The sequence below is a fragment of the Ostrinia furnacalis genome, unplaced genomic scaffold (assembly GCF_004193835.3).
Source record: "Ostrinia furnacalis isolate ACB-3 unplaced genomic scaffold, ASM419383v2 OfSCF1533, whole genome shotgun sequence".
NCBI classification, from domain to species: Eukaryota; Metazoa; Arthropoda; class Insecta; order Lepidoptera; family Crambidae; genus Ostrinia; species Ostrinia furnacalis.
Window position 1 is genome coordinate 19262 of NW_021131772.1, and position 12164 is coordinate 31425.

Here is a 12164-nt window from a genome sequence, read left to right on the forward strand (position 1 = left end):
TATTTATCAAGATTTTTAATCTTTTAATCTGTCTTTTAATAATTTTACTTCCAACTCTTTTTTCTCCTTCTCTAATAATAAAACATCAATTTCCAATTTATGGCGCGCCTGTTGGTGGCTTAATTCTAACTTATGATATTCCATCTTCAGCTCATGCTCTTCCTTCATAAGTGTTTTTGTATAGTTTTTTAAGTCAATGTTACCCGCCAAAACCATGCTTCTATGACTGGTTCTGAAAACAAAATTAAATATTGCTTTAATCCGTGTAAACATTTACTTGCACACCTTTCTTTATGAACTTCTAATAATAAATGTTGTACTCTGTTCTGTAATTGATTTCTTAAATTCATTTATGTTAAATGACTCGTAGGTATAAGAATACTCACTCAGTCTTACGACGCTTGAAGTCATGAATTTTCGTTAAATGATCATTCCCTTGATTTTCCTCTATATTTTGTTCGTTTTCAACATGATCCCATTGAGTTATAATGTACTACGTACTAGAGAAGACATGTCAACTAGACTGTTTCTGGCACCTAAATAGGTCCACGGACCGAAATTCAATTAGTATGTGCTCAGCGGTTGCTGTGACAACACGCTTGAGTGCAGTTTTGTTTTTTGAAATATGCCATCCTATAGACGAAAATACTGTTCAAATAACTCCAGATACATATTAAGTAAAAATCAAGGAATGACTTTTTACCATTAAGTTGTACATTTATGCACTTTAAAACACTAATTTAATTTTAATTTGTTAATTACAAGGCGCACCGCGGCGGCAGCCATTTTACGAAAATTTCAAAGAATAAAAATCGCAGACTTGACACTGACGCATAAATTAGTATACGAAAGGAAGGTTAAATACAGCAATAAAAAGATTTTTTTAAAGATTATAAGCACTTTGTATTGCACAAATTACTAATAGTCCCGTCCAGCCCCTTGTGTTAAGCTAAATAAGCTTGGGTTACGGGTGGGCTCACACAATAGTCGTGCGGCATCATGGATCAAACTTGTTTGAATCTCACTGCTGTTGTTCGTATGCGACTGGTTAGTTAGTAAATCACCCTAATTATTGACACCTAGCTCACGAGATAGGCTAAAATTATAATAATTGTACAGTGTGTCTGGTCACCAGTGTCCGACCCGTTAGGGCGCAGTAATATGATCAATTTAATCGACAAATCCAGTATTAAAAAATTACAGCTATTTTAATTTTTTTAGTTTCTGAGTCCGGATGGATTCATTTATTTACCAAATCTACCGATGTACAGGACCTATGAGTATAAAAGTGATTCGTTCGACAGCTGAAAAAGTAAGCAATACGTTGTCATCAAAAGCTTCCATTTAAATTTCTTAGAAACACTTGGTAAAAAAAATGATGCTTCTTTTTAGATTTTTCAATGTTACAAAAAACTAGAAAGTTTTACATTTTTAGATGCACTAAGTCATTACCTAAAAACTGATATACCTTGGCTTTAAATCAACTAGTCTAGGTGCTAGCTACACAGGAGATGCAGCGGTGAAAAGGAGAGGTGGGAATAGTCCCGTAACTTCTACCTCACAGCTATTATACGTGTACTCAACCACTGAGATAGTTAACAATAGAGACAATAAAATAACTGAAAGTTTCTGACTTTCAGTTATTTTATTGGTTCTGGAGTGAAGGCGTGGGTCATCCCTAGCTTTGTTCCTACCGTGACGAGTGGGAATTTTTCTAAAATCTCAAGATGGACTGACTGAAGATAGCAGGAAGACGCTGGGTGCAGGCCACTATCAACTGGGCGATGTGGAAATCATTAGAGGAGGCCTTTGTTCAGCAGTGGACGTCCAGTAGCTAAAATGATGATGACGATGTTTCCTTACAGTATCCAATTCAATAGGCAGAAACTAAACGTAAACGAAGTGTCGCCTCTGTAATGGTATCATTATCTATAACTCATAATATTTCGTGCGCTGTTGGATGACAGTTTTAAACTAGAGATGGGTAATTTTTTTATCGAATTAGAAAATACCAGTTAACGATTCTCAAGGCGATTATCGATTACATTAGATTTTAATCGGGAAGAAAAATAATTAATGGCTTAAGCATCAGTATGAAGCCCATACGCACTTGTAGCACAAGTAACACGATTAGCCTCAGTCCCCTCAGTTGTGAATTCGGAATCGCCAGTTGTAATTTTAAAATCGCATCACAGAGTGAAGTAACTAACACCAAAAAACGGCAGAGCGAAGTGATTTCGAATGTTTCAACTGCTACGTTTTGTCACTTGTCTAGGAGGGCTAATTTTAGTCTAAGGGAGGGGAGCTTAGATTACATTACAGGAAACGCACAATATAATAAAAGAAAATAATGTAAGTAGCTGAACCTTTTTGCTATTGAGCACCATGAAAATTTAACACAATTTAGCCGATTTGTTTATTTTCACAATCGTTTCACAATGTCTATGATGAGGCGACCGCAGGAACGTCACTATTCGTGCAATCCTATCAATGAAGTACGACATTTTCTGGTGCAGATTTTATCGCCATAAATTATGAAACTTGATAGTCATGAATTTGACTGACAGCTGTCCGTCAAATTCCCGCCCCGCACCCCGCACTGTACATATTTTGTTCGCGATGTCTGTTCTATACGTAGTAATATTACTTCAATGCATGATCCTGAAAATTTGAAATAATTATTTCATAACATTCACAACAATTTGAATAAATAGGTACTAAATAAAATATTGTAGCTTGTACGAGTTTTGTAGATACGAATGAAGTAATCACATAAAAAATACCATTCGCGACGTGCATAAAAAATCATCTTCTGAAGACGATTGTGAGCTGTTTCCTTCATTAGTCAGCCTTTCAGATTTTTCATTTTGCAAAATATTATTCTTTGCATCCATTTTCATTCTCCTCCAACGTCCCTTTAGTTGAGGAACATCTCGTATCTTTCCAGTCATTTCAGCTAAACTGAAATACATATCACAAAAATCTGTTAATGTACAGTCGGGGAATGAAAAGGTTCGTCACCTTAGTGTCGGTTTTCGCTTGCACTAGGTACTGTAAGAGTCAAGCCTGCCAACATAACAGTACAAGAAACAGTGCTGCTTACATTTAAATAAATATGACGTTTGCTAATGAATAAGGTTTTGCTTGTTTATTTTTCTATACCATCAGTGCAATGCAATGATGACATTGACCAATTGACAATAGTTTTTTTTATTTAAAAGAAATAATAATGGCAGGTTGAACCAACAAGAAGGTTTTAGTTTATCAATCATAACAATCTTCTTGACAAGATGAATCGTCAAACAACTTTGATCTGAATAATTTGAACTTTACTGACGAACAGTTAAAGATTATTTCCTCTAACTCGAGATTATTCAGTAACATAGTTTCAAAAGGTAATATGTGCTCGCGATTCGTTGAAGGAATCAATTTGAAAACTGACGAACCTTTTCATTCCGCGACTGTACTTGTACATTAGTTACACCTAGGGTTGCCAGTTCCAAAAACACAAAAGCCGGACTATGTGCTTCATTTGGCCGGACATTTTACCCTAAAAGCCGGACATGCGACGGGGGGGGGGGGCAATTAGTGAGCTCACGAATGAGTACTATCNTATCATCATCGGTTGCCTAACGTCCTGATGCGTGCGTGCCTTATTCTGTGGTTCTACTTTCGCCTGGCGCGGACTTTCGCAGCCAAATAAAAAGCCTAACAAAAGCCGGACAGGCCGGTCATCTGTTATTTTGGCCGGAGACGCAATCAAAAAGCCTAACTATGTCCGGCTTTATCCGGACGCCTGGCAACCCTAGTTACACCAAGTTTTACCTGTATAAAAAACCTATTCACCTGTTTTGTATCTTCAGCCATTCCAAGTGTTTGCGTCTGTTAGTATCTGTGTCGGTTTGCTTATTATCGACAATATGGGATGAGTCCCGCATTAATTCCAGGAGTAAGTCCTATAAGATGAAACAACATTTTGAGACATTCTGTAGCCATGCCGGTAATTTTATGAGACTAGTGCCCGTTTTCACCATCAATCCCTAATTTTTAAGTGACCCCTATGGCAAGAAATAATAGGAATTTTGTTTACAAAGGGTTCACTTAAAAATTAGGGATTGATGGTGAAAGAAAACGGGTACAGGAGCAATGTTTTACGTGTACCTTTTCTTCTCGAGTCCAATTTTCGGAACGGAAACGACTTTTAATTTTATCCATATTGTTGCAACTTTTAATTTTTACCACGAATGATGGCAGTTTAAAGATGACAAGTTCGGTCTGTTCGTTGATTCCAATCACTTCACTGGTTAAAGTTCTTCACTGATTAGTGATCACCAACGGATATTTTTAACAACAAAACATCTGAGATAAAAAACATTTTGATTCTTTACCAGCAAATATTTCATTAAGGGCTGATTTTTCAATTGTCAGATATCTTTTTTTAACTGAAGAAAAACTGTCATGTGCCAAACTTATTCTTCAGTTAAGTTATCCGACGATTGAAAAATCAGCTATAAGTCAGGCATGCATAAAAACGTACGAGTATAAGAGTGAACGAAGTTTAGCGCGGTTTTAAAGAGACACGGCCTAAACAATGTGTGACAATGTTTTGTAAGACCAATCCCCTCAAGATTATGATGAACGACATTACGAGTTGCGTACAAAGTGTTATAAACTGAGTCTTAGCCAAAAATACAGTTTTGGCCAGACCACGAGGCCCATTGCCTGATGATGAGCAGCTGGCGGCTAACCCCGAAAAAGAAGTAGATAGTAGAAGTAGAAGCTGATTCACAGATGCAAGTGTCTTCCGTGCTCACAGTTCTATAAGCTTTGCAAAGTCAGTCAAAGGCGTTGACTTTGGAGTAGTTTACGTCTAGCGGCTCCTATAGTAGCTTAGTCAGCCCAAACTGGTGCATTTATAAAGCTTTTTTTTATCCACAACGAGGAAGCTCTTAGCCTGTATCTCACCTGATGCTAAGTGATGATCAGGCCGAAGGTGGAAGCGAGCTTCACCCGGAATCCTCAACCACGGAGGAACTGGCTATCTTACCTCTAACTGCCGGAACACAACAATGCTGTTAACATTGTTGTTATGGCGACAGACTTAGGTAAGATGGTGGTAGCTAGCCAGGCGGACTTAGAATAAGCCCTACCACCAACCAAACCGAACAGAAAAATCTGCCCCCACTGGGAATTGAACCCGGGACCTTTGCGTCTGAAGCAGGTGGTCTTACCACTAGACCACAGAGGCAGTTAATTATTAATCTAAGACTGCTTCGATATTGACATTTTAACGACTTGTTTTTGGAAGAAACGAGGAGGAAAAAGAAGACATGTTTGGAGTCTCCAACAGATCCTGTCTCCCGGAATTTCTCGATTCATCTCTTCACAATTCACGAAGTTAAAACACTATTTCGACCATATTTTGTATGAAATTTTCGAACTGCGGACGAAGATAGGTTATTCTATCGTGTAACGCTACATTTTTAGTAACCCTAAACAGCTGTCGATTTGTTTTATATTTAGGATTGTCAACACTTTATTGCATAAATGGTGGCAAATTTAAAAGTTGCGTTAATTTTTGGACATCCTTTAAGTGTAATTTATGCATGGTGGTACCCTGATTATCTACATAGCGCTAAAGAAGAATGGGCCCAGTCGATAAAAGATTCAGTTTCCGACGTACTATTACATTAAATAGACACGCTGTTAGAGTAGGCGCACACCGTTGATTTTTCGTCGGCCGATAGTTTAGTCGGGCAGTTGATCAGTATGGGCATGTCTACGCCGATTCGATTTGGCCGATTCTTCATACAATTTAAAATCGGGCACAACTATCGGCCAATTAAAAATCAACGGTGTGCGCCTACTCTTAGTGTTACAGAAAGTGACGCGCTAGCTTGCAGATCTAAGCTCAGATTATATTTAAATGCCAGTTGAGAAGAGTTGCAGAAAGCTTTTATGAGATTGCTGGATTTCCACGGGTGCAGACACCCAAGATTCATTATCAGAATTATTACAATTACTAGGACCCGAGGAGGGTCATTGACATTGAACTATATTGTTGCAGAAATGGGCATTTTTCCATTAACATACAAGCTGTATGTGATGAATTGTGATGCCTCTCTAAAAATAAGAGATTTAATTTGTTACATGGCCCAGATCTGTACATGATTCTACAATTTTGAACAATTCCCATTTGTGTGCAGATTTTGAAAGAGGAAAATATAAGCCATTTATTAGGAGATAGTGGCTACTTTAGTAAGAATTTAATAAATAAATTATTTAGTGACTCCTTTTTTGAATCCTCAAAGTAGTACAGATGAAGTGAAATGTTTTGAGTGGATGGGAGAAATTCTTGAGAGAACGAAAACCTAAAATATGATGATTTAGTTTCAAGCTTTGAGTTCTTAAGAGGTGTAGAGATTGATGAGGTTAATAATACACATGATCAACTCTGTAACCTGAAGACATTATGATCAACTTTTATCAAAATCAGTGACAAAGCATACCTACTATTAAGATACAAAGTTACACAGGCAGCGGACAATCTACTCTAAAGTGCTACATTGAATGTTTCTCAGAATTGCTCAATATCTGTGAGTTTTATTTTTGTATGAGCATAAGCATACAATAATGCAGTTTTTTACTAATTAATACTCGGCCAAGTGTGCAATCAGGACAGTTATGCCCGTTTTCACCATCAATCCCTATTTTTAAGTGAACCCTATTAAAACAACATTCTTGCTGTTTACCATAGGGGTCACTTAAAAATTAGGGATTGATGATGAAAATGGGCATTAGTCATTCTGAAATAGTAAAATCCTACAACTGAAATATGTCCATGTTTGTCCATTCAGATAACCCTTTCGCACCTGAATGAAACGATCGTGAGTTTCTTCTTTGAAAAATTATAAGTTCGCGCCAAATTCGTTTCTCCGCGCCAAACCGACCTCACATTATCGTGCGCTTATCGATCTAACCAATAAAAAACAGTTTTGGCGGCTAAATACATCAGTAGCCGAGACTGCCGCACAATTTATAAACGCAGTAAGTAACACGTGAACAGTTTCGAGAAAAACGCGATCAAAGTTGAAATTTTATTTTGGGGTGTCTACAATTAGTTACGCAAATATTTGTAAAAAAAAATATATAGGCTTATAGAGCTAAACTCAAAGTTTATTTTGATATGAGGTTTTTGTATTTTAATTAATATTTTGTATTTAAAATTATTAAAAAACTGTTTATGTTAAGGATTAACTAAGTTTTCGTTCGATACTTATTACCCATGAATGCAGTAAGATTGTTCCTTACTGCGTTTATCAGTAGTTTTCGTTACTTACGGTACATGTGTTAAATGATTGATCAAAACTTTAGTTCTTACAACGTAATATGTGCGCCGTATCGTTACAACTTACTGCATTTATGAGTGGGAGTGTGAATCAAAATAATTTATCAAAACTTTAAATGCGCAGTAATAATACCTTTTGTTGGGTCTAATTCTCGTCACTACACTGCACAACTTAAAATAATTACGTTTTTTGTCGGTAAAAACGTCCTGGTGACGTCACTTAAGCATTTTTCTTATACTGCGTGCGGTCGTTGCGCGTGCGCACAAAGGAATGAGACCGCTCGGACACCGAGCCCACAGCGTGGTAGGGGTGGGGTTGCCCGCTCTTTTGTTTTTTAATACTACTACGCTGAATATTGTGTGCGGATTGGGTTGTCGTACAGGGGTACTACATGGTAAAATAAATCTCGGAGGCGAAAGCAGGATAATTTATTACTAAAATATTCAATTTATGCTCAGTTAATGGAAGAAAAATAATTAAAAATTCAATCCAGTGACCTGGCCCATGGACCAAGCTAAAAGTGGGCCAAGTCACTGGAAGACTCAAATTGGAGACGGTGAAATGATAAATTTCTCGAGTAGTCCCTTGATGCTTTACTATTATTTCCTTATTTACCTAATATAATAATGTAAACCTTGCTCTTCATAAACAAATAAATAAATACTGAACTATTCGGTAGAAAAATGCCTGCCCCAGGCAGGAGCTAGTTAGAAATAAATTACTCTAATATTCTTCTAAAAAACTGAGCATCGGTAATAAGCCCCTTATTAATAGAAATACAACGTATGAAATATGACAAGATATAGGCATAATTTATTACATATTTGCTATTGTAATGAAAAATATATCAGTGTCTTAGAAATAGGTCATATGACGAAAACTATACGATGAGTTAATAAGAGGCAATTTAATATAAGGCCTCATAAAGGAACGGAATACTGTATATTCGTAACTAGCGGCCGCCCGTGACTTCGTACGCGTGGATCCCGTTTTACCCCCTTAGGGGTGGAGTATCGTTAAATCCGTTCTTAGTGAGCACCTACGTTCTAAAAGGAACCCCCATGCTAAATTTGAGACTCCTAGCACTTGTAGTTTCTGAGATTTCGTGATGAGTGAGTCAGTCAATCAGTGGCTTTTCTCTTTTATACATATAGATTTAAGAAAATGGTTGTATTTACATTTTAGAGCAACAAATAAAGAAAAGTATTAAAGAAACACTACTTGTAATATAAACAAAAGCCATGTATCTTAGCAATGGGTCGAACAATAATATTTTCCCTAAAATGTGGGTTTTGACGCGACCTTTCTACGATATATTTTCATTCCATAATTTGGGAAAGGGGCTCTTTTGGGGTAGCATTTTTAGGGAAATAAGGGAAAAGAGAGATTGTACAGGCGATACACTTTACGGTAGGGTCTGAAGATAATATCATGTTCATTTTGTACAAGCCGCAAGTGGTTATATAGGCGTCTAACATTTAATTAAGAACTAAATATCACTCTAGCTAGAGTTTTAGAAACGAATTTCAAGCCAATCAAATAATAAACTTAGCGCGCTAAGGACGAAAAAAATCCCGCTCTATTTTTTATCGTTGTGTGACTGTCCTTTATCACAGTCCTTTGGGTGATAGGATTATGTCTACGCTATTCCTGATAAGGATATCTAGACTTTTTGCTCATAAAATGCTGGAACAACATTCTACTAAAACAACAGCTACTTTTATGATCGTCATGAAGACCGTTAAGAGTCATGCTAGAAAGTTTTTGTCTAGTTTATTTTTTTTTGTTCATTTCAGCCAAGTGACTTCCACTGCTGGACAAAGGCCAAGTGCTCCATTTTAAATAATTATTAATATTTTGCTGAGTGCTGCAGTCTTACATAAACGATACTCATGTGTATAAAAATGACCTCATAATCTTTAATTACTGAATTGTAAGAAAAAACCCAATGTAAAATCCTGAATAAAAAATCACACGCACTCATACTTATTGTCGCAAGACAAAAATTGAGCTTTAAAATAATTTTACCTTTGATTGTACCGTTTTTATGCAAACAAAATTATTCTATTCTCAAAATAAAGAGAATACCCCTATTAAAGCTAAACCTAAAGTAGATTACAAGCACTCACCCTTCTCTTTATGGTAGTCCTCCTCTTTCTTCTCATCTTTGTGGTCGGTAGACGCTGGTACAGCATCAGTCGCACCATTGGTCGCTGCTAGTGCATCAGAAGCCGACACTGCTGAGCCTGACGCCGTCGTGTCAGGACTCGAAGCTGTAGTGTCAGTCCCTGAGCTCGTTATACCAGTCCCTGAGCCAGTGGTATCAGCACCTGATGGGCTGGTGAAGTCTACAGCAGTGGTCAAGTCCTTCGCAGAAGACCCTGCCACCGTCTCAGCCACGAACGAATCAGGCTCAGGAGTCGTGGTCCTGTTCTTACGCTTCTTTTTGTTCTTTCTTGTCTTCGGAAAGAACAGTGTAGGTTCTCCTTCTTTGGCTTCGGAATCTTGGGGAACAAGGGAGATGCGGACATTCTCCTCAGTCTCAGGGGTAGCTGTCGTAAATTTTGAGGAGTACCTCGAATGGGCTCGTGATCGAGTCGTCGGTTTCTTAGTCGTGGTCGTATCTTCGCTGTCGTCATCATAAACCATGTACAACTGAGGGTTTTTGAACACCGACAGTTTTCCTACCTCTTCGTTCTTTTTGCCTTTATGCCTTGTAGTTTTAGGTCGTCGTGTTGTCGTTGTTACTTTGGAAGAATGCATCCTGTATTTTTCATGAACTGACACCTCTTTTTCGTCGTATTCGTCATAGTCCGAGTCTTTTTTACGCCCGCGAGTATCATACTTATCAGGTTTTTCACGAACTCCAATTTTATTTCTCTCGTGCTCTTCTGTGTATATTTCCTCCTCTTTCACTTTTTCAGAAATGGCCCTTTGTTCTTCCGCATGCCGTTCTTTTAGCTCGTCTACACTGTCAAGGATACTGGCTTTCTTGGCATCATTCTCACTCTGGTCATCTTCAACTACTTCAGGTTTTTGTTTTTCTGAATCGCTTTCTTCGTAATCAATATCATCTTCGTATCTTTTAATCTTCTTAGGTTTTCTTGGTTCAATTGGCTTTTCCTCTTTGCTGTCAGCTTTTTTCTTAGTTTCTTCCTTGCTCGTGGTTTCTTCTTCTCTTTCCTCCTTTTCTTCCTCTTTTTCTTCTTTGACATCACTTTCAGGTTGGACTGGTTTCACAGGCGCACGGACTTCTTGACTTTGTTTTTTCGAATTATTATGCAACTGTAATGCGTTCAAAATGACACTTGGCTTGCCTTTGGTAATTATATCGACGACTCCATCAATATCAGAAATGTCCGTGTGGTTCACTACTTTGACGCCATCAACAGGTTCGGCAGGTCTGTTGAGATCCGACCAATCTTTTTTCTCGAAGTATTCGTCACCATCGCCGCCCTCTCCTTGACCTTTATCATAATAATCATCACCTTCAGGCTCGGCTACTGCTCTGAGGATGAAGTTAACGGGCGGAGCGAGCCGTTTCTTAGGTTTCGCTTTGGTCACTTGCTGAAACTCTCCCAACTCATCGCCGTGTTTATTTTTGAACGGCACCCAGTCTGGGAAGAAGTCTCCATTAGCCGCACGTTTGGTCACATTATTTTTATCACTCACTTTTTCTATACTTAACGCGTGAACTACTGCTATAAGTACTGTGAAGTACAGGTGCATAGTTGGAGGCCTCATGGCAGCATTGGTGTGTTGTTACTATGCGCCGGCGCACGGCAGACTGATCGCGGACGGACAATCACTATTATTTATATTGTTTGTAAAATGATTCTCTACGCCGCGGTGGTCCGTGGACTGTTGGATTTGTATGGACGTGACTTGGAAGTCGTGAAAAATATTCATTATTTTTTACCGATTTGCGATGATCTTTGAATTTGAGAAAGATTTAGCTGTTTGTATATTTATTGCATTTCACGCCTTGATTGCTGACCTGGCAGTGAGAAAATGGTAGAATGTAAATAAACTGAAATATTTGTTAATCGATGAGGATCGACCACAAAATCTATAAACGTTTCCTTTCTTCATTATTATTACAAAGACTTGTCGTTTGTCTATTAAATTACCTTTAATTTTTGTCTATTAAAGTCTTATCCATACTAATTCATCACCAAATCAAAGCGAGGAGACAGCGCCGGAAAATCATCAAGTTTCAGCGAAGGTGGACGATAGAGTCGCGTTTGAAACTTATTTTGAACTAACAATAAAAGTAATAGGTTTACATTTTATTTTAACTGGCAAAGTTATGTATTTGATTCTTTTAGGGTTAAAAAGTAACGTGAATCATTTTCAGCATTTAAACTTGTAAAAAAAAAACATTAAAAAAAATAAAGCTGCCAGATAAAATCATTTGTAGAGCAGTCCAATTAATTATCCTAATATGATTGTAATAAAGATCGAATACCATTAATACTCGTACATCTTCATACAGATTCTCTAAACAATTTTTTATACATTTAATTCTATGAAATCACATTTATTATCAATCCATCACTTTTTACGTAACAGTAGGCCCAAGCAAAGCGACAACGATTTCCTTATCTAATGTTACATCGTTTACAAAAAAATACCAGCCGAATTGAGAACCTCTTACTTTTTGTAGTCGGTTAAAAACATGCCATCCCAACCGCGGTTAAAATCAGAATGATTTGGAGCGAGATCAAAAGCGAAGCTCAAGACATAACGCGACGGAGGACTGTTGTGGACGCCCTCTGCCTCATATAGGGGACATCTTAGGACATTAAGGCTGAG

At 37.7% G+C, this 12164-nt stretch overlaps 2 protein-coding genes across 3 annotated transcripts; both read right to left on the reverse strand.

The window, feature by feature from the left end:
- Positions 1-4935, reverse strand: LOC114352999 (uncharacterized). Of its 2 annotated transcripts, XM_028304783.1 has the most exons (5): positions 4162-4934; positions 3847-3956; positions 2784-2961; positions 387-475; positions 1-232 (listed from the first exon to the last, which is right to left on the reverse strand). In XM_028304783.1, the coding sequence occupies exons 1-5, from the start codon at positions 4213-4215 to the stop codon at positions 16-18; spliced, it is 648 nt and encodes a 215-aa protein (XP_028160584.1). In that variant the 5' UTR covers positions 4216-4934; the 3' UTR covers positions 1-15. The 2 variants fall into 2 exon arrangements, with proteins under 2 accessions (XP_028160584.1, XP_028160585.1); XM_028304784.1 differs by lacking the exons at positions 1-232; positions 387-475 and adding an exon at positions 2625-2661 and having other exon boundaries at positions 4162-4935.
- A 4529-nt stretch (positions 4936-9464) lies between these two features.
- Positions 9465-11093, reverse strand: LOC114352995 (nucleolin 1). Its single transcript, XM_028304777.1, has 3 exons — positions 10610-11093; positions 9680-10540; positions 9465-9622 (listed from the first exon to the last, which is right to left on the reverse strand). Exons 1-3 carry the CDS (start codon positions 11091-11093, stop codon positions 9465-9467), a joined length of 1503 nt encoding a protein of 500 aa, XP_028160578.1.
- Between the last annotated feature and the right edge of the window lie 1071 nt (positions 11094-12164).